The sequence below is a fragment of the Macrobrachium nipponense genome, chromosome 31 (assembly GCF_015104395.2).
Source record: "Macrobrachium nipponense isolate FS-2020 chromosome 31, ASM1510439v2, whole genome shotgun sequence".
In the NCBI taxonomy this organism is placed as follows: Eukaryota; Metazoa; Arthropoda; class Malacostraca; order Decapoda; family Palaemonidae; genus Macrobrachium; species Macrobrachium nipponense.
In genome coordinates, this window is record NC_061093.1 from 49,611,051 (window position 1) to 49,635,050 (window position 24,000).

Consider the following 24,000-nt stretch of genomic DNA (forward strand, 5'->3'; position numbering starts at 1 on the left):
AAAAAAAGACACGAAGAAAACACATTATGAATGTTAAGGAACCCAAATAATAATAATATTAAAAAAGCAATGACAACTCCAAACTGCGGTCAAATGAAAGAAAGATGGCCATTAAGGATTTGACTCAACGATGGTGGTCATCGTAAACGAGAAGGAACTGATTCTTATTTTGAATCCAATTACCGGTAATTTTCCTGTTGTCAGCCCAAACCCTCCGCCCCTCCCTACCGCCCCCCCCTCTCTCTCTCTCTCTCTCTCTCTTGCGGTGACCTTTAGTGTCCGGCCGTTTCTTTATCTCTCTGATTCTCCTAGTTAAGAGAATGATAGCTAACCGTTACTTCTCTAATTATTTCAAGGTCCAGTTTTTTCCATATTAATCCAGAGTTAGGTATGTAATCCACTGACAAAGAAATTACGATATACTAACATTATCTTCAGTTATTCCCGTACTGAATTTTCATTGTCAGCTTTGCATTGTGAGTGCAATGTTTGTATGTATGTATATATGTTTATATGTCTCTAAGCTAGAATGATGTTTGAAAGAATTGCTGTGCGTCATACAGCCATCGATTGGAATCAATCAATATAAGACTTGCTACGGATGGTCTGAAGTTATCTGATCCAAGAGGCACCTCGATTGTTAATTTTGCACCCTAATATTTGTAGTCTCAAGATTGCACTATTAGCTCTCGCTTGACTTTAGACGGGCTGGAAATATCGAGTCTGTAAAGAGAAAATTAAAGGCTCCTTGCCGGAGTGTTAAATAATGTGGATTTGACAATGAAGACGAAGTACGACGTATGATTATTCGAATGTTTCTGCTATGGTGAATATGTCAAATGAATTTGCGGGTCGCTCAGAGCACCTTCGGTGGAGTGTGGCTGTTTGAAGCCTACTATAAGTATGTATTCTATTCACCCTTGAAGTCACAGATTACGCAACAGGAAGATTTGCAAGAACACCCGTTACCCATAACACTATATACATACATACATACACACACACACACACACACATATATAGTATACACATACATATATGCATGTCTTTTACTGTAATACAGCAGTCGAGCACCTCCTTCACCAATAGAGATTTACTGCCACACCTACATATGCCTTGTATATAAACTCTTGTAAAATATCCTATGTCCATATTTTTACCAGTGATCAGGAGCACAGAAGGAAGTGCTCTAAATATATGGTTGCAACGTTCTAAATAGTGTTTTATGGCCTTTTATCTTCATACACACACACACACACACACACACACACACACACACACACACATATATATATATATATATATATATATATATATATATATATATATATATATATACGTGTGTGTGTTTATTCCTATGTAGGCAAGTTTTAATGTGTATGAAAAGCAAGACAGAAGAAAGAAAACACAAGGTACACAGTAATTCAGTGATTTTAAAAACCGTTTTCTGAATTCGACGGCTATGAAAGACATGGCACAGAAAACAAAATCGCCGCGTCATAAGCCTATTGCATGCTATCCTCTTAATGTGTATGAAAAGCAAGACAAGAAAGAAAACGCAAAGTACACAGTAATTCAGTCATTTTAAAAACGTTTTCCTGAACTCGAGGGCTATGGAAGACATGGCACAGAAAACAAAATCGCTGCGTCATAAGCCTATTGCATGCGATCCTCCATAGAATTAGGCCTAAGGGCTCAGAGCAGGTGGGCTGAGCCGAAAACCATGACAATTACTTCTTGAACATGTGACGCTCAGGAGTGTAACGACCTTCTAGCGTGAGGAAAGCAACATTTGCCTCAGTCCCCATACATCCTGTTAAAGGGGGGGGGGGGGGGGGGGAAAGGGGGGGAGAGTGGGTCACCTCAAACCCGTTCTCTCAGAGAGAGAGAGAGAGAGAGAGAGAAAAGATAATACAATATGGATAAAGCGCTTCCAGCGAAGAAATGTCTGGATACGAAAGGGGAAGCCCCGCTTTGCTATAGTGAGTATGGGCCTTTTAAAAAACGGTTCGGTCTCGTTTGAAGTTTAAATATGCTTCCTGTCTGGAAGAACCTGTTTCGTTATGGGCGGTTTCGCCCGAAGTGACGGGCGCATAAATTATATATATATATATATATATATATATATATATATATATATATATGTATATATATATGTATAAATTTTGATGAAGCTTAAGTGTGATATATGGGCCAAAAGTAACTGTTTCATAAAATTAAATATCCCACTTGAGAGCCATATGTTGTGCACATTTTATATGCATCAGATTGCATGTACGCTCTTTTGGGCATGAGAGAGAGAGAGAGAGAGAGAGAGAGAGAGAGAGAGTTACGAAGTCGAAGAGGTAACCTGCCTGACTCTCCTGAAAGTTTACGATTTGATGGAATTTCCCAACTTCACGTCAATGAAATTCTCGGATACACGATGTTCATAACATAAGACTGTTTCCCGCGATTCCTTCTCGTAACAAAGAAGAGCCTCTCATCCGCTATAAATATCGCAGTTAATGTCGCTCTAATGCCTGCACCATCCTCCGTTGCATAACCATGCAAAACATTGAAGAGTCATTACAGCTTGAACATTGCATGAAATGCTTGGCTGCCCCGGTGTGGGGACAAGCGACAATCGCCTCTGTGGAACGAACTACCAAGGATGACCGGACGACTTTTTTTCCCCCTTCCTTTATTTTCTTTTCTTATTTGGCATTCAAGATCGCCGTTACGGTGATGAGTGGGTTATGCAACCGCCGCTGCAAAAGGAGGCAATGTTTGCCTTCTTGGGTCTTGCCGTGGAGGTGCTTTTGTTTCGAGTTTATATAAGGAAAGTGTTTGTATGTTTACCTGTTCCATTCCTCTTCTTTCTTTGGCATACGGTTTCTTTAATGGGCTTTAGAACGTAGAATTTATTGCGGTATGTCTACGTATGAAATACTTTTTTTGCTCTTCAAAAATTACTCTATGTTTCTACACCTGGAAGTTCATTAACTAGCTTACGATTTCCACATACGGTAGTAATCACGATAGAATATTCAGCCCCAGCTTTCAAACAACCGCACTTTTCACTTTCCTAATCTGCGTGAAATGAACAAAAACAACAATATATACTTGAAATTTATACTGTAAAGGTAAAATTCTTCTGGTTCGTTGCATCCCACATGAGAGAATACATTCCCAGTTTTGGATATGATAAAACATCTGAATAAAATGACGTGTTGTGAGAGTCGTTTGAGTAATTATTGGACCTTGCGGTGTGCCGGGGAGGACCTTCTGTTTGGAGAGGGGGGTTGGGGGGGGGGGGGGTTCTGGGATGGAGGTCCCTCCCTACAGCTTTCCTGAGGATGTTGACCAGTTGCCAGCGTCCAATTTCCACTCCCATTTTTTTTCTTAAGTCTTGAATTGCATAATAATGAACTTCCTTGAAGCGATATTTTAATTTTACGTGATGTTGTTTCACGCGTGAAGATTGCTGGGAGATTGGATACGCATGTGTTGCAATTAAAATAGAAATTATACTAAATAATAGTACAAGCTAGAAAATGTTATTTTGTTTTATTTTATTTTTCTTGCCTTTAAAGGTTTCCAGGTTAGCTGCCAACTTTTGAACTTACAGATTTGCCAATATTATTCAAATTAACCTGTGGAATAATATAATAAATTCAAAGGTATGACATCTGGTAATCCTTTGATCGAAATAGCCCTAAAGGTACGTGTTGACCTTCTCATTCCTCTCCTCTTCAGTAACGGAGATAATAGTCATCTTTTGTGCTGTCATTGTGGACGTTTTTGTCCGCAGGGTATTAATTCTGATTGCTGGTGTCGCTGGGTCTATTCTTAGGAGCACCCTCTCGTACATTCACGTGTGCTTGTTTGTGTAGGTCTAGTACCACAGGTGGCTGAACAACCGGCTAAAAACGGGAGCTGAAGTAGTTATTGGGTCAGGATTTCGAACTATCCACTTCCAGGACGTGCAATTTTCTCTGTCCGTCTGTATTCCATAAATCATTGTTACTTGCTCTACCTTCCTGACCTAGCAGATATAGATGAAAGTCCTGGCCCTCTGACCTTCACCTCCCTGATGGCCACCCACCAAAGCCTACTGACCATTCAGTGCATGATTTACTGACACATTGCATTTTTCAGGAAACTGGCTCAAAGTCTCGCCCCGTCTCTCACTGGCGGATTCGATCTCGGGGTGGATTGCCAGAGAAGCAAGGCTGATAATCCCTGAGCCAGGGGCGCCAATTTATTTTCATATATATTTTTTTCTTTCGTTTCTAATTCGATGTAGCACATTAGCGCGAAACGAGTCTTCGCAATGACTGCTCATAATCTGATGGCGGGGCCATGTCCTGAAAGCTCCAGTTACCGCCTGACCATCCAGCCTCCGGCCGTCCAAGATTGTTCAGAAACAGAGTTCATTCCGCTAATTATCTTGTCTTGGTGCGATTTAAAAAGACGAATGACTTAACAGGGGAGTTTAAATTAATCTAAAGTCACAGGATTATCACGGGACAGTCTTCAGCTTTTTTTATGACGGTCACATTTTCATTTAGCATTTTCTTGCTGTCTTTATGATGGTAATGAGGGATAGTGTTTACAGGAAGTCGCGATTTTATGATGGCTAGTGCAAAACATTTTTCATTAAAATTTGGGTATAAAGTGAACAATAAATTATTACGGGATTTTTGTTGTTGTTGGTGTTGAGACCCTCATTTATTAGTAAGGAGTCAATCAATGATGCGGGGTGGGGGGTGGGAGAGAAAGGGGATTTTGTTTACGGGACTGAGGTACAAAGCAAAAACTTTCAATAAAGTGTGGAGTATATCTTTGTCTCTCTCAACGTAAAACACACACACACACACTCCCTCCCTTTCTGTCTTTGGTAATCAACACCAAGAGGAAGGAACCCACCTACCATCTCTCTCTCTCTCTCTCTCTCTCTCTCTCTCTCTCTCTCAAGGAGCACTGAATCTCAAAACACCATGACATGTGATAAATACGGGTAATAATGTTTCAGCACTTGAATTGTCTGGTACAAAAATATATATTAGCGTGTCATTTGTCTACATAAGTCAAAAAGATGAAGAGCATTTACCGATCTGCAAAGCTGTAGAAGTTTTATCTAGGAAAAACAGCGAAAAGTCATTTCAAGAGTATTAAATATATGCAAACAATCTTAAATGTGATTGAATCGACAGCCAAATTGGAAATCAAGCTTTCGTAAACAAAAACAAAACAAAAAAAAATGTCTAGATTCATCACATTCACTGACTGAGATTCGCAACGTTCGCATGAACATTTTGAGTGCGTAGATGAGAAGATTTTGATTCATCTCATGTGAAATTATTTATAGTAAAAGTCAAAATAACTCAGGTGGCGCAACACCATTATTGGATTCTAGATTGAATTCCAAGAAGAAGGGCTTGGTTTGTTGACCGGCGTTAAAGGTGACCTTTAAAGCTGATTTTTTTTTCTCTCTCTCTTCATGTAAACTAGACGAAACTTTTTTTCATGTGTCAGGAGAGCTTATTCAATCTTTGGTTAACTGATTTATCTTGGGCGAAGGCCAGCAAAGTAATATGTATTATATTTACCAATGAACCAACGCGAGTAACGATATTGAATTTTGTCAGTGATGTCTGGAAGCTGTCCGTCCTTTTTTTTTCTTTTGTTTGTTTGTTTCGCATCAATCCTTTATATTTTAAGCCTTACTTCTGTATTTCAGAAGTTATAGCCCTCACAGAGAGCATACTTTCGACAAGCAGCACTTATGAATCTATGGCTCTAAATCAATGAGTTTCATTTCTAACGGTTCGAAAAAATCCCTACGGCAGATATATACATGTAGAGTCGAAGACGATGATCCGTCACCTCTTCATCGAAGTAGGCCAAACCCTAATCACACAAAGGGACTCCCTCACCCACTGAACGTTTTCTTGCGGATTCATCTAAGCCATTTTAACCGTTCTCGAGCTGTATCAAGAAAACACAGACACTTGGACTATGGAATGGTCTTCCTGAGGATGTCGTGCAATTGGAACGCCAACAGTTTAAGTGAAGATGCAATGCATTACTCCCATAATACAATCATTCTCCTAGCATTTGAAAACTTCACTTACATCTTCCTCGGTTTACTATTTTGTTAATCTGTTCTTTCTAGTTTTTAATGAGTGAGATATCTTCTTTCTTTATTTCCCTTGACATCCTCTTACTTCTTTCGAATGACCATCGTATTCTTTGGAAGCTTGAATTTCGAGTCAATGGACCCTGCGGGTTGGTTCCATATGAAAGGGTTTCATAATAATAATAATAATAATAATAATAATAATAATAATAATAATAATAATAAGAACGAAAATTTGAATCATTCCTCACTTTGCTAGAAGTAATTGCCGAAATTTCTCTTTGGATTGGGAAAACGAGTCCGCATGAGAGAGAGAGAGAGAGAGAGAGAGAGAGAGAGAGAGAGAGAGAGAGAGAGAGAGTTACAAGGATCAGGATGTCTCGTTGACTTGTTAGTCCATCCGAGAGATACATCCACATAAAATTTAAAGAATGAGAAAGAGAGTTACAAGCATTAGGATGTCTCAAAGACATGAGAGAGAGAGAGAGAGAGAGAGAGAGAGAGAGAGAGAGAGAGAGAGAGAAGGCTCAGGATGTCTCAAAGACCTGATAGTCCATCAGAGAGACACATCCACAAAAATATAAAGAAAGAGAGAGAGAGAGAGAGAGAGAGAGAGAGAGAGAGAGAGAGAGAGAGAGAGAGAGAGAGAATGTAGTACTTAAGTTCCTACGTTTGAAATCGCATCCAAGCGAGACAATAAGAAGGGGAGAGAAACCAATGGCTGTCCACATGTGTAAGTGTTTACATAATAAAAATATGGAATGTTAGTCCATATATATAAAAGTCTAAAACTAAAGAGGTCAACCAGATTGCTTGCAGGAATGTGATCAGACTAGAGACGCTAAAGATGACGTATACAATAAGTATGTAGGCTAAGATAACATGCCGTCACCTGTAGTCATTCAATTGTTTATAAACATTAGTCCAAGCTCCCTGCTTGAGACAACTACCCCGACCTATAATTCAAACGGCCTACGTGATCTGTAGCGTGTCTCATTTTGATTGTGTGTTCGTATGAAACTATGTCATTTGTATGTATGTTCATATGTTCGAACTACTGTCTGTTCCTTCATAACTTGTAACAGAGATGGTAGACGAGCAGAACAGAGTTAGCTATCGTCATTAGAAGACCTGTACCTCTTTACCTAAGCTTTATCATGTAGAGGAATAGGATTAGCCATCATCATTGGCAGAAGCGATCAAGCTATCGTTATTAGAAGACTTGTACAATCATATCTGATCTTCAGCATGTAAAACTTCAGAAGAATACATATATTTTTATATTTCGTGTTTTCTACAAGAACCTCCTCACCATGAGTTTAACACATCGTCGTAATAACCAACAAGATAATACCGACTTCGTAAATGATCTACAAACCCCCAGACACTCCATTGAAGATGGAAGTGCAATACCAACCGACTTAGCGTAAGATTATCGCTAGTCTAACATTACCTCATAGGGCGCCTTATCATACAAGGCACAAGCCTTAATACATGTACCGTACAACCGAATCCCGACACGTATCTTGACGCAGAATAAACTCGGCCGTTGCCAGACGTACAAGTAAACCGACGTTACGGAAAACTGGCGAATAGCGACAGGAAGGCAGTTAGCTCTAATTTGCGGTGAGTGTGACGTCAGCATTGTATGGTTATGAAGCGGTTTTGCAAAGGGCTTCTACTTTTCCTTGCCGTGGGTGGTTAAAATATGTGGGTCTTTTTTTTTTTGCTCAGTGTATGGCGATGAGAATTCCTTGGTAAACTTGTGTTGCAACAAAAATCAGCGTGTGTTCTATACAACAACAACAACAACAAAGCAACAATAATAATAATTATTATTGTTATGTAATGTACGACAAATGATGCAAGTATAATTAACAACATCAAAACTATAGTAAGCGTGATGAAAATGTAACAACTGATATATTAACGATAAAATGAGTAGCCTAGAAAACTTGCTTTTATTGGCAATTTTAATAATACTAATGACAATAAGTAAAGTAGTATCTTAGTGCTCATCAGAAGATCATTCCTATGCGAACAGACCTGTTACAGATCGTGGATGCGAGCTGCGCGCTGGTTAGGGCACTGAAAGACGATCCATAAAGAGGTGTTTCCCTTAAGGGAGCCATAAAAATCGCCATTAAAGGGTGGCGAATTAAGATTTTTTGGAGCCATAAAAAGGAACGGCCCGAGCTATTCTTCTGTAATTACAGCGAGCAGTAAAATCCGGGACGTGTTTCGTTCGCGATGGCGATACAAAGGGTCTGTTTTGATTGGATGAACGGAAGAATAAAATGGTGACTGTGTGGTGCGTAGTGGAGTCGTGTGTGTGTGTGTGTGAGAGAGAGAGAGAGAAGAGAGAGAGAGAAGAGAGAATGAATCATGAAATTTCAGCTATATGCTAAAGCCAAACACTGAAGAGAGAAAAAGTATCATGAGATTTTAGCACTAGGCTAACGCCGAACACATACGAACTTAGGCCTAAAACAGTTAACTGAGGAGGATCGAGTAGCTGGAAAGGAGGGCGAGAAACCCAAAAAAGCACATGAAATGAAGTACGAGGATCCGAACGTGAACCTGCGAGAAAACCCGACAGATAAAGGAAGGACAAATGAAACAAATGAAGTCGGAATGGAGGTAAAGTAAAAGACTATGAAGTGCGCGCAGCTGGGACGCTGCAAACACCCTTTAGCAATACCTGCAGTTCTAGTACCCCAAAGAGAGAGAGAGAGAGAGAGAGAGAGAGAGAGAGAGAGAGAGAGAGAGAGTACAATCACACCGGTGGATTTTGTTTGTGATTTCGATTTAAGATTTTTCAATATTGCCTGTAATTATCGGCGCGAGAGAGAGAGAGGTACATATAATCTTGTTTGCTAATGTTCATATACGTATATCGTACTATCAGATGATGAGGGAAACATAAGAGTAAACCTAAAAATAAATAATAAAAAATCATTATCATCACCAATATAACGATATAACAATGATAATGATTCTTATTCTGTAACAGCGATTATAAGACTGACGTTTTCTCACTAGATCTGATCACTGAATTAGAAACAAATAATAATAATAATAATAATAATAATAATAATAATAATAATATAATAATAATAATACTCAAAAGCCCTCAACTGAAGAAGTAAAATTCTACAGTGGTATTTGTCAAGAATGAAAATGATAAGGTCAGAATTCCCACGTAAATACTACGTGAACTCCCATGCCAGAAATCAAGAAAAATTCACGAGTTCCAGATGGCCAGTCTCCTTCCTTTGTTGGCCCAGCCAGAACGATGGAAGCGTCTCCATTTTGGAAACTCACCAATGAATTTTTATTTTTTCTGGCATCGGATTTAAATAACCTTTGTATCTTTAAGTTAATCGGATATTTATGGTCGATGATAAGAGTTAAGACAGTATTTTTTTTAAAATATAATACTCAAACATTATTAAGGATTTTGGATATTCATCAGTAATAATAATAATAATAATAATAATAATAATAATAATAATAATAATAATAATAATAATAATAATAAGTTATAAGGAAACATGAGTCTTGAAATGGAGAAACAAAGCCACAGTTATATAGCCTATATGTACATATATTAAAAAATAATTCTGTACAGATCGCTTTCAGGAATTCCGAACGTTATAGGCACTAGATTTCTCTTTAAACATATAACCGGATTTGTTTCTCCAATAATAATAATTACTAAGAGGCGCTCAGATAATTCTTGCCCAGGAGCCTATGTTGCAATGATTATAATGGCTTTACATTGTGTGTGTGTTTGCGTGTGTGTGCTTGTGTGTAATAAGATATGTACGTGTCTTCCAAAGCGTCGCCCCCTCGTCTGACAAGTAAAAGGTTATGAATTTATATTTTCCTTCTCAAAAAGCATCCGGTGCAATTAGTGACAAAGAATGATCGCGGAAAAGTTATTACGCTACCAGCGGAAGCCATTATCGTATTTTACATTTTGCCTTCGACGAATATTTCGTAGGGCATGGCGGCATGCAATTAGAACCTTTTAATAACCAGTGGTGGTGCTCCCTGGTGCTTCGTTTTAAATAATCCTGTAGGTATTATTAAAAAAGCAAGTGGACAGATGCTGCACATGAATTTATCTCGATAGATAGGGGAGCATCCCAGAGCTTATTGAGGTTACTTTTGTTTTGTATATGTTGCGAAAAGAGGACAAGTTATGAAGCCCTAAATCTTGCTATAGAATCTAACCATTAAGACCACTAGTCGTTTGTCGGAACTGCGACAACACAACACGCTATGTCGTCTTGAGGTGTCGACTGATGCCGGGCATTACTCTTTGGAAGTTGTTAATACTGAGTGGGAGGTTGTACTTAATTTTAATTACTAGAATTAGCATAACGAGAGACTCGTTTGATAATACTTTGCGACAAAAATAATATCAATTATCACAGAATATATAATCTTTCTTATGAAAATTTGCTTCTCTCCCACTCTCTCTCTCTCTCTCTCTCTCTCTCTTGTACTGTTAGTAGCGGCGCGCGCGCGCGCGTGTGTGAATGGATAAAGAAACTCGCTCTTTGAATCACACCCTTTCATTATGTGTCTGAGTAATCTGCCGGAATGTTATTTATCCCGAATGACAAACAATTTAAGGTAGACATGACTCCCCTGGAAATTCCTGGGTAACGGAGGAAATAGATGCATAGCTGCACGTCCGTTGTAGCTGAGACAGACTTTTATAAATCCGATGTTTTACGTAAGTTAACTCAACTGCTCATGGAGTCTCCATAGAAATTCTATACACTAAAAGGAATGGGGAATTAAGTCTGAACAACAGCTGGTGTGTGAACGTATCATAATATCAATACGAAAGTTTAATCTAAATGGGAAGAGACTATGCATTTCGACATTCGATTATTCTGAATGGCAACAGAATTGGGTTGTCAAGATTCTTACGTATGACCGCTTCTCTCTCTCTCTCTCTCTCTCTCTCTCTCTCGTAGTAGCCATCTTGCTTGGTGAGACGTACCCGCGTGAAGTCACATAATCAACAGATATCACAAGTTTAACATACGACTAGAAGTGTTCGTGAACTATCGGTGATAAGATTAGTGTGAAAAATAGTAGGGATAAAGCGTCTTCTAAGTTAGTTTATCAAGTGTAATACTATAAATCAGAAGATGGCAGTAAGTTCCAACTGCGGGAAAAGGGTGGCGTAATTTGGCGTGTTTAGCAGATTCGCAATACGATGAGGTAGCAGGAAGGGAACTGGCATTTCTCATCTATGAAATCAGCAACAGTCCTAACCAAAAAGATACAAAAGCATTCATAGATATATTAGAAGGATATAATCCTTCAAACTGGAACAAATCTAATGAAAACATCTTGAAAATAATTGAAGAAGTTCCAAATAAAATCCAAGTGGTCAAGAGACTCATAAAGAAAATATACATAAACCAACATATTCCGACAAAGAAAATGAATAAGGTGAATCTTGTGAATATACTAATTGATGCATTAGGAAAAAGAATGCCAAAAGCATGCAAACTGTGTAAGGTTTGGTATAGCATAGTCAATCCACAAAACCTAATCAGAAAATGTGCTGCATGCACATTCCGACCCATCCACAGTGTGCTGAGGTAATACAAGATTTGAGAAAAGATACAAGAATTTTTTGTTCAACATGTCTATCATGGATAGACAATGTTATTAAATCAAGATTGAATGTACAAATAGTTGAGGATGAAGAAGAAGAGGAAGAGGAAGAAGAAGAAGAAAAAGAAGAAGAGGAAAACGGAAGAAAAGTAAACAAAAATGAAATGACAGAAAAAAATAAGGAAAACAAAGAACAAGATAAAAGTATGGATGCAGAGATACTCATTGATACTACATATGAGGCAATAAAGCAGCATACCTACGAAGAAATAAATTACGATATGACAACAGAAAAGCAAATCCCGAAGAGGCTCTACCCAGATCTATACAATGACGGGAAAGAGGAAAAAATAGACAAGAAAGACAAAATCTGCAACCTTTTGAAAAGAGGGAATTGCAGATTTGGAGAAAGATGTTACTACAAACATCCTAAGATATGTCAAAACTATGAAATATATGGTAAATGTGCATACTTAGATGGATATGGGGATGATTGCAGAGATCTGCATCCAAAAATATGTAAAACCTAAAAGAAGGAAAAGGATGTAAGTTCGACAAAAAATGCAAATATATGCACCCTGTAGCCATGAATCATAATCAAATAAATAACCAACCAAGTAATAAAATCCAAAATAAGAAAGAAACAAATAAAGAGAGAAATCAGGTAAAAGAGAAAAGCAAACCACCAATGAGATATGCAGAGGTGTCAGCAAAAAATTTCAAAGCATCAGCTCCGAAATTCTACTCAAGAGATAATAACTGTATTTATTATGCAAGAGGATATGCAGAAAGGAAACGGAGAAAATTGCAGATTCAGACAAAAAATGAATAATGATGATGAAGGAAGATCAAATATTATGGAAAAGTTGGATTTTTTAATGTCAGAATTTCTGGAAATGAAAAAAAGAACAACATACCAGAACAGGAAAGAGACATGGGAAAATCCTTATTACTATCAGTATTAAATGAAGGAGAAAACACGCAAACCATCATAGTGATGAATGCGCAGGGTTTAGTTACGAGTAACTCAAAAAGAAAAATAGAGTACTTAGAAGAACTAACCCAAAATGAAAAGAAAATAGATATAATGAATATAAGTGAAACTGGTATTCCCAAGAGACTGGGGAAGGAATGATGATCAAATAAAAAGGGTTCCAAACTTATAGATCAGATAGAAAAAATAGGAATCAAGGGGGAACCGCAATATATGGGAAAGACAAAAAACAAGGAAAAATATATGAGAAATATAGTAACTCAGAATGTGAACTAATAGCGGTAGAATTTGAATCTGAAAAGATGAACATGTAATATATAGACCTCCTAATACTAAAGAGTTTGACTTAATAATTGAAAAATTGGATGATATATGTAGAAATCACAAGGACTGGACTATTCTCCTATCTGGTGACTTCAACTTTCCTTTCGTAGAATGGAAAGAACGAATAGGAGATTGTGGTTGTACTTATACATATAAAAAAGAGAGTAATAGTAGTGCAGAAGATAAGAGGCAATTTGAAAAGCTATTAGATATGCTACTAGAATACAACATTCAACAAATAAATCACCTGCCAACAAGAAAGGAAAATACTTTAGACCTAGTATTTGTGAACGAGATGAATTATGTTAAAGAAATAATAGTTTATAATGCGAGTATTTCAGACCATAATGTCATAGAATTAACAGTTCATTCCAAAGCAAGTGAAAATAGAGATAAGCAAGAAATGAAAAAGTGGGAAGGATATGGAAAATACAACTTCTACAGTAAAAATATAAAATGGTCAGAAATTAATGAAGAATTAAACAAAGATTGGGAATCATTTTCGTAAGTGATGAAATAAGGGTAAATACGGAGATATTATATAAAATATTGGAGATAATAGTGGAAAAATAAAAATATATACCGAAGAAGAAAAGTAAACATCATTCATGCATACCAAGAGACAGAAGGATCTTGTTCCAGAAAATCAGAAAGTGGAAAAAAGGTCTTGCAAAAGAAAAAAATGCATGGAAAGTTATAGAACTAAAAAGTAAGATAGAAAATGCAGAACAAAAGATTATACAATCAAAAGAAAATGAAAAACGGGACTTGGAAGAAAAAACCCTATTAAATATCAAGCAAAACCCCAAACTATTATACTCATATGCGAAGAAGATGAATAAAAGAAGAATAGAAATAGGCCCTCTGAGAATTGAAGGGGAGATTAACGAATGAAAAAAAAGGAAATTTGCAACATACTGGCAGAACGATATAAAAGAGAGAATTCACCCTAGAATAGATAATGAAGATAATGATATAGAAGTAAGGGATGAAAATAGTGAATATTTAGCTGACATAGATATTAATGAAGCTGATATTGTGCAGGCTATTAATGAAATTAAAAATGGAGCTGCTGCAGGGCCTGATGGAATTCCTGCTATTTTGTTAAAGAAAGTAGTTCATTCTATCGCAAAGCCACTTGCAATATTATTAAGACAAAGTGTAGATACAGGCAAGATATATGATGAGCACAAATTAGCATATATTACCCTACTTTCAAAAGTGGATCAAGACTAGAGGCAAGTAATTATAGGCCTGTGAGTCTAACATCACATATTATGAAAGTGTATGAAAGGGTAATGAAGAAAAATATTATGAAACATTTAATAAAAAATAATTTGTTTAATAAAGGACAACATGGTTTCGTACCCGGAAAAAGTACACCAAACCCAAATGTTAGTCCACCGTGAAAACATATTCAAAAATATGAAAAGCGGAAATGAAACAGATGTGGTTTATTTAGACTTTGCAAAAGCTTTTGATAAAGTAGACCATAATATATTGGCGAAGAAAATTAGAAAACACAATATCGTGGATAAAGTAGGAAGATGGTTAAAAGAATTTTTACACAACAGAAAACAGATAGTTATTGCAAACGACGAGAAATCGGATGAAGCCAAGGTAATATCCGGTGTGCCGCAAGGTACGGTGTTAGCTGCAATACTGTTTGTTATTATGATTGAAGACATAGACAATAATGTTAAGGATTCGGTAGTGAGTAGTTTCGCAGATGACACAAGAATAAGTAGAGAAATTACTTGTGATGAAGATAGGAACGCCTACAAAGAGACCTTAACAAAGTATATGATTGGGCAGAGGTAAATAGGATGGTATTTAACTCTGATAAATTTGAATCAATAAATTATGGAGACAGAGAAAGAAAGCTATATGCATATAAGGGACCTAATAATGAGACCATCACAAATAAGGAAGCAGTTAAAGACCTTGGTGTGATGATGAATAGGAACATGTTATGCAATGATCAAATAGCAACTCTGTTGGCAAAATGTAAAGCAAAAATGGGAATGTTGTTACGGCACTTCAAAACAAGAAAAGCTGAACACATGATTACTGCTTTATAAAACATATGTTCGTAGTCCACTTGAATATTGCAATATGATATGGTACCCACACTATCAAAAGGATATTGCACAAATAGAGAGTGTACAAAGGTCCTTTACAGCTAGAATAGAAGAAGTTAAGGACCTAGACTACTGGGAAAGACTACAATTCTTAAAATTATATAGCTAGAAAGGAGAAAGACGCTACATGATAATTCAGGCATGGAAACAGATAGAAGGAATAGCAGAAAATATCATGGAACTAAAAATATCAGAAAGAGCAAGCAGAGGTAGATTAATAGTGCCCAAAACTATACCAGGAAAAATAAGGAAAGCACAGGAGGACATTAATCCACTACGCACCAGCATCGATAATGCAGCGTCTATTCAATGCGTTGCCAGCTCATCTGAGGAATATATCAGGAGTGAGCGTAGATGTGTTTAAGAATAAGCTCGACAAATATCTAAACTGCATCCCAGACCATCCAAGATTGGAAGATGCAAAATATACCGGAAGATGTACTAGCAACTCTCTGGTAGACATTAGAGGTGCCTCACACTGAGGGACCTGGGGCAACCCGAACAAGATGTAAGGTCTGTAAGGTAAGGTCTGGATTCCAGAGCCAATTTCAAAATAAGCAAACACGTTACCTAATCACTGCGCTACAATTAAAAGATGATTATACTGGAAACCATAATCCTCTGAAACCAGATCCACGAAAAGCTGTTGAACTTTGCTTACGAATCTTTCAGAGCAGAAGAGACATTCATCTAAGTCACCTTCTATACATCAGGATCCAGAGAAGTTCTGGATGCTGCTATAAAATATCTGATAAACGCCCATGAAGTATTATCAACGTATGCTTATACGACAAGCTTGTCTGATCACCAGTTCATAAGAAACCGTTCTTTCGTAGAAATAAAGACAATGTCAGGCAATCTATGAGTTATGAGTACAGTGAAGACTGGTCCTCAGGCAATATTCATGTCAAAGCATTCCTGTCAGCATCATAAAAAGAAGGGAAAAAAGCAGGCAGGAAAATGTCTGCACGTTCTGTGATGTGGTAAGTAGCTTTTACATGCGACATTTTGACATCTTAAGAGTATTTAGCCGAGTCTCTCTCTCTCTCTCTCTCTCTCTCTCTCTCTCTCTCTCTCTCTCTCTCTCAGAGACAATTATCCTACATCAGTAATAAAGATAGCTTCTGTTTTTTTTTTTTTTAACTTACATTGTTCTGGTTTTTGCTCAAGATGGAAACGGGTTTAACAATCAACTAAATTTGCAGCCTTATATGGAGGTACGTGAGGGTCATTTGTGAATCTTAGAGCATTCGTGCATTTCAAGCACAGATACATAATACTCACAGACACAAACATATTGATGCACACACACACACACACACACACATATATATATATATATATATATATATATATATATATTATATATATGTATGCATGTATGTATGTATGTATGTATGTATGTATGTATGTGTGTGTGTGTATGCGTGTGATCCGTTCAGAAGGTGTTACTGTTCCTGTCCTCAGTTAGTATTTTTAGGATGTGGATGCAAACTACACTCCCTTCACCTTGGATATACGAGAAGCTTATGAACGACAGCTTTTGGCTCTTTATGGTGGTCATCTATCGAAAATCTTTATCAATAACGAAAACTTTCATAAAACCCATTTAAATTACTTCTTGTTAATAATTTCACCTCGAGACTGACTTGCGGTAGGTCTTTCCTTTGACTGAAGACACGAAAAACGACTCACCTCAATCAAAGGAAAACCATTGATTTCATTTCTGAGATTCCCTTTGAAGTTATTTGAAAGGTCAATACCCAGCAAGAGGCTTTCACGTTTACTCGACTGAAAGAAGGAAAATATGACTACAAAACGAACGGTTATGCAAAGGTAAGTGGATCGAATCCGAGACCGAACACCCCGTGTATTGTTTTGTTTGTTTGTTTGTATGTCGTTTTTACGTTTTTACGTTGCATGGAATCAGTGGTTATTCAGCAACGGGACCAACGGTTTTACGTGACTTCCGAACCACGTCGAGGGTGAACTTCTATCACCACAATTACACATCTCTGACTCCTCAATGGAATGCCCGAGAATCGAACTCGCGGCCACCGAGGTGGCAGGCCAAGACCATACTGATCACGCCACTGAGGCGCTCTTGTATTGTTTTTGTGGTGTTTTTTTTATACTTGGATAAAGTGTATGGACGCATCGATAACCTTCAGAAATGAGAATGTTGGCTTAAGCTAAACGTGATACTTAAATCATGACGGGAGGGTTATTTTGCCTGTTCAAAGACAATAGCAAATATAAAATGAATTTGAAATCAAGAAAGTATTTGTCATACCCATCTTCGATTTTGTCGTTTTAGACACAAGAAATAAAGAAAAAATATTATTCATTTCCTTGTTCTGTCTTGTCGAAGTAAGACACTAGGGCGTTAATAAAAAAAATAAAAATGACAAACGAAGACACTTTTTCAAAGTAAAAAACCTGAAATAAAAAAAATGAAAATAAGGAATCAAGTTTGTCTTCTTCACTTCCATCTATGTCGAAGTAAAACAGGTAAGAAAAATGAAAACTAAAAACAAGACAAAACAAAAATCAAGTGTATCATGCTCAATAGCTAAATGGTATAGTACTAGTTAATGGTCAGGCACTTAGTTCATGTTGAAAAAAAAACCCGCAGGACATTGGAACTGGATCATAAACTATAATCAACAATCAAAAGCCTGACATTTGTAGTGGCATATGGTAGATAATACGAGGATTTTTACCCTCTAATTTTTTGTTTTTGTTTCAGTGCGAAAGGTTTGTTGGTAAGTCACGCACATTAACAGTGTTGCAAACGCTTTCCGGAAACATATTTCAAGTCTGTTACTGACGAGAGAGAGAGAGAGAGAGAGAGAGAGAGAGAGAGAGAGAGAGAGAGAGAGAGAGGCATATCAGGGTAATAATTTATCCTAATTGTTACCCGAAAGACAGAGAGAATTAATCCTCTCAGGATACATATTTCAGCCTAGTCGTCATCGGAGAGAGAGAGAGAGAGAGAGAGAACTACATTAAGTTTTGGGAAAAACTGCTTCATCATAATATTTCAATATTTTTTAATAGCGTATCTAAATCTCTAATAACATCGTGGTTTTTGTCATTATTATATCATTTGATAAAAAAAAAATGTTTATACACGACGTATAAGTCTGAGGCGCTACAAAATCACAGGAACTTCGAATCTTCTTCAGCTATAATTAATTTAATGCAAGGATAGTTACATAGGTTTGAAAAAAAATGACTAAGAGAATGCGCAAGACTCAAAACACCAGCTGGGTACTTGGCAACAAGACCTCGACCCCGCGAAGACAGCGTCATAGATCGTCTGATCTGTAAATTAGTTCATCGGCTTTAGAACGCCACAGAGGAAACTTAACGAACCCAACCGTTTTCACAAACCTTCAAGCGAACATGTAATGCATTACTACCCTATAGCAATTCACCTTGTATTTTACTAATTCATTTCAATTCTTATCTATTCATTTATTAATTTTTTTTTCTGTTCTAATAACTGGTCTCTTCTTTCTGTTTTTCGCATTATCCTCTGTAAATTCTTTCAAATGAACACCGTATTCTTTCGAAACTTGAATTTAAATCCCGTGTGAATGGAGGTTTATCTTCTGAATTAATAATAATGATAATCAAAAGCCCGGCTTCTGGGACTGGAACTTGCAAATCAGTTTCACTGACATAATGATCATTTACTTTTTGGCTGTTATTCAAGTCTGTCCGTCTGAGCAAAATTCTGTTGATTTACAATGTCACTGAAAAATCTAGCGGTTGGTGAGTTGAAGAATACAACTAAAATTTACGAAGATTTTCCCAGTACTCGAGAACAAGCCATTAACATCAAGATACCAGTTTGTTTTATGATTTATGTGGACCACCACAAATACTGCAGTTGGAAAGTGATCCCCCATCACTCAGAGAAAAATTAAAATTACTTCCAAGACTTTAGTAAAACAGGAAATGAAATAACAGGGACACATAAGAACGAAAAGGGACGTGTACAAATGGAATGATATCATATGATGATGATAATCGCACGCGAGGCCAAAAATATGTGCTTCATAGCGAACCGGTTCTACGTTCTTACCGTAATCGCATTTTAATGAAGGGATGAATAAAACCGCCATACAGCTTCCTATCTCCTGAAGTTCTCCAGCTCTCGAATGGTGGCTAGGTAACAGCGACAGAATCCTAAAGAAACTGGTTTTCGGCTCCCATTAAAGTGAAAGGACTAAATGGCTATGTTAAACGCCTTGTTTCCATGCCCCTCTCTGTAAACGCGAGACGACGGATCATTGAGTTCATCTGTTTAGTAACGTGCACACCAGGTAAAACCAGGTGACATTGGTTGTCGCAATCTCTTTTATCTCGATCCTAATGGAATGATCAGTGGTGCTTAACAAACCGGATTGACGTCTGGGGCTAAATACTGGAATGCGAATTTACATCAGCTTCGTGTTTGGCGATTTCTATTTACTGAGCTCACTGTTGTTTACAACTGTAACTGCTGTTTTTATTGTTGTTCATGCTACCGCTATAGCTCGGAGATTCGACGAAAACTCAATTTGTTCAATGGCAATTTCCTCATACGACGGTGTTTTAAATCATATCCATACTCTGAGAAATGGTTTTCATGGTTAGTTCAACGAATCTTATACGATTTTAACTTTATTATAAATATTGTCTGATATCCACTAGGCAAGAATTGGTCAATCGAAAGATTAGCTGAAATAAATGGAACTAAAATACCCTGCTTAACTTAATACTTAATACATGGGAGCTAGTTTATCACCAATGCTGAATCAACCGGTGTAACTTGATTCGGTTTTCATTGAAGGTAATTTAGCCACTGAAGTTTAGCTGCATTCTAATTTTAACAACAACACCTGAATCTAAGCACGCAGACTGAAATCTAAACAAAAATTAGTAGTGCAGCGACGAACTCTAGTTTCCATCTATTGGTGATTAGTCAATTCCTCAGGCGAATAGAACACTACGTTTAAGAACTTCTCTAAGTCTTATTTTCTCAAGAGCTTCATAGTGCGACGATGAACTTAAGTTTTCATCTATTGACAATTACAATTATTGGTCTAATTTTTCAAGCGAATGGAGACATATTTAAGGAACTGGGATATAATCAGTCATAAAGAACTTATACGACAGGATGCGTCCATTAAAAAAGACGTCTGAATATCCGAAAATATAAGAAGAGGGATAATCACTGAACAGGAAATCACAAATCACTGTTCCACTTTCCATTCAGTTCCATGCATTTTGTTCTCTCCTCTTCATGAAATATATCAAGACTGTGAATCATCATATCAACGGTTCAAGGCAACTGATTAAAACAAAAAAAGATGATCTGAGATTAAGATGTATAAAAAAAAATGTACGCCCGGAATGACCTTCGTAACATCACAGTAACAAAAATAAAAAATAAAAAATAAAATAAAGAAAAAAAGTAATCCTAACGACTCAGGTAGTCTGGGTTCATGTAAGGATTCACCTAGATACACAAGGAACCATCATCCTTCAACCCCCTCTTATAATTATCCCCCACGGGCACAGGCTCTCGTTCGCATGTACAAACTTATTCACAAGCACATGGAAATAAACTCTGGCTTGCCGTCAAGTCTGAATACTGGCGCGACTCTTGTGTGGATGCAATTTAATGGCCGTCATGGAATGCATTTATTCCACAACGGAAAATGGCTCAACAGCGTGTATTAGAGTTACCGAAGAATGAGTCATTATGAAAGACCACTGGATATATTCTTTGGTTTGTTTGAGAAAAATTTGGTATACAAACATACATACGTGCGTACATAAACATATAAAATAACAGGCATCATTGAGAATACATAATAAAGTTAACTTTCTTTGAGTAGTCTTTAAGATTCAGATTAGTTTTTAAGAACATTAGTTTTAAGTTTCTTTTTCTTTAACTGTTTTATGTGAAGATTATAGGAATTCAATGATCAAATTCTCTTTCTATTGTGGACAAAGAAATGAATTAACTTGAAGAGAAAGAAATCTAGCAAATATCTATAAGTAACACCTACATAGCAAAACACACACACATATGTGTGCGTGTGTGTATATTCTGTCATTTTCAAACTGACGTATATTTTTTGAAAAGGAAAATATAACTTAAAAATAGAAAAAAAACATAAGCATACTAAAGAAGCAGAGTTTGAAGTGATCAGCACGAGGTAGTTGGTGACAAATAAACTGCTCAAAAATAGTACTGTCAGCACTATATATATATTATATAATATATATATATATATATATATATATATCTATATATATATTTTAATATATTGATAATATCTATATATATATTAATATATATAGTAATATATAATTATATATTTGGTTCATACATAGCTGCTGATATATGGAATTACTTATATTAAATTTTTGCCCGTCAAGCAATGAACGTAGTACTATATCCTTCAAAACTACCTGCAATCATCATCAGTGTTATGTGTGTATCTAATTCTGATAAGTTTTGACTGATTTTTAAATAAACTAATTTGATGAAATCTGAGCAGCATTGCATTGCCGTATGCAGTTTATTCTGACACTCTGATATTAGAATTCCTGACAATTTAAATAGAAAGCCAAATCCGAATGTTTTCATCTTATCATATTTACTGAAGGATTTCAATCGTAGATATATATCTAACAGTGTGGGACGACTGGTTTGGATCAAGTCGGGTAAGCATATCACATTTATCCTACAATATATTTTGACCTTCAAAGATTTATTGTGTATTTTACATTCTCATATATTTCATGATCATCATGAAGTCATTGGATTAAAATTTGCAATCATTAAAAAATGAGAGAGGTTAGGATGAGGGGTGGGGGAGGGGGGTTGGTCGCAGTCTGACTGGACAGTGCGTTTGACGGGATACGTGTGTCTAATATAATGATCTAGTAAATTCCTTAATCTACGAAATAAAAAAGTTAATCCTTACTTGGGTATTAAGCCTCATTCTTAAGATGGAGTTGAGGCTGGTGAGATGGTCTTCATCCTCGGTCGTATCTTCCTCTCTGGCATCCTCTTCGAAGTCCTCCGAAGACTTCGACAACAGGTCATCCTGATTGGAGTGTTTTTCTTCCATGTCGCAGTCGAGGCCGCTATCCTCCGAAGTGTGTTCTTGCCGGGGGACTTGAGCGTGCAGGTGCGCCTGGCTTTGCAATTGCTTGGCACGGAGGTTCTGAATGAGCTGCGAGCAGTAAGTGTAATAGAGTATCTGGGATTGCCTCATGGCAGACAGAAGCGCCTCCGTGTCTTTGATTGCAGACGGCGGCAAAAATTCCGTCGGCGTCTGCGACGTCGCCTGCAATTGCATAAGGGCGTTGAGGAGATGTTGGTTCCCTTGGTTATCATCACCACTCCCCCTGTCACTACCGTCTCCTCCGACACCAAATCCTCCTCCTCCTACTCCAACCCCACTGCCTCCTCCTCCAATACCACTCATTCCCGATAGCGATGTCCCAGCAGACGAAGAAGCTCCTATGTTGGAAGGCAACCGGTGCTTCTGTCGCTGTCTCATGGCTGACTGATTTGAGCTTCCCCTGGCCACCACTTTTTCATCCGTACCCCGCCCGCTAAGCTCCTCCCCCGAGACGATGTGTCTTCTCTGGCCGCCGAAGCTGTTGACTTTGTTATTGTTGCAATTATTGTGACCGTTTACCAAGAGGCCCTTGCAACACGTGATGACGCTGGTACTGTTTTTGGCGTCTGCGTGTACGGTGGCCGGGGGCATGTGGCCTCGTTCATCCACGGATGAAGTCGGTGATATCGACCTGGATGTTTCTAACCTCGCTCTTTTTCTGGCGGATTCTGGCGGGAGAGAGCTGAACGTTGGGCAGTCACTAGCCGAGGGGGGCGAATATCCTGTGTAGGACGCTAAGTTTAAGGACATAGGGTCAGACGAAGTTGTGGGCGTCGAAGCACGAGCTAAGCTGTATCTTTTCTTCGGGATCGGAATATAACGGCTGGAAGGAAAGGTCGGGGTAGGAAAACTAGAAGGCGGAGGCGGGGGCGGGAGGCGATGGTCCGACGGTGGACTAAGCAGCGAGGGCTGTGAATCTGGAGGATCTGCTTTCGGGACATATCTCGCGTATCTGCTCGCATCGGCCAACGACTTCCAAGGATTTTCAGTCATCAAAAAAGGCTGGTGATGATCGTTCTTGTAGTGGTGAGGGTTTGGGTGTCGCATGCGACCTTTGCCCGTGCTGAGGTCCATCGGGGCATCGTCGTGTGGAGGGAAAGAGCCGACGGGGCTCAACACTTCCATCCCGCCTGATCACTATTTGGAGCAGCGTTGAAATCAAGTCTGCTTTGCGTCGCTGTTAAAGGAAAGTCAAGTTATTAGACAGTTTTATTAGACAGTTAACAATGGGAAGAAGACAGTTCATTGGTAACAATATGAAAATCATAAAAAAGTAATGGTACGTTTATAAATAGGATATTTTTCTTAATTTAATTTAAGAGAATTATTAAGTAGCGACCGGATGCAGAAGAGAACTAACTGATTATAGTATTTTTGTAAAAATGAAAAAGACCAGCATTGTTGAAAAATATTCATTTACAATAAAAAATGACTGACGTATTTAATCTGCTCATTTACTCATGAATTAAAAGCTTTTGAACTTTTATTTTTTGCTAGCAATGTTCTGGAAAGTTCAACGATGTCTGAAATAAGACACCCGCTCTCTTTATGGATCTGTTTTTATCTATCTCTTTA

General features: G+C 37.6%; 1 protein-coding gene across 1 annotated transcript in view; it reads right to left on the minus strand.

The window, feature by feature from the left end:
* Positions 1-24,000, minus strand: part of LOC135206957 (uncharacterized) — a 48,788-nt gene that overhangs the window by 3,505 nt on the left and 21,283 nt on the right. Inside the window, exon 2 of the mRNA XM_064238508.1 lies at positions 22,222-23,602. Coding sequence (XP_064094578.1) covers positions 22,222-23,550 — 1,329 coding nt within the window. The 5' untranslated portion in view covers positions 23,551-23,602. The remainder of the gene's footprint in view (positions 1-22,221; positions 23,603-24,000) is intronic.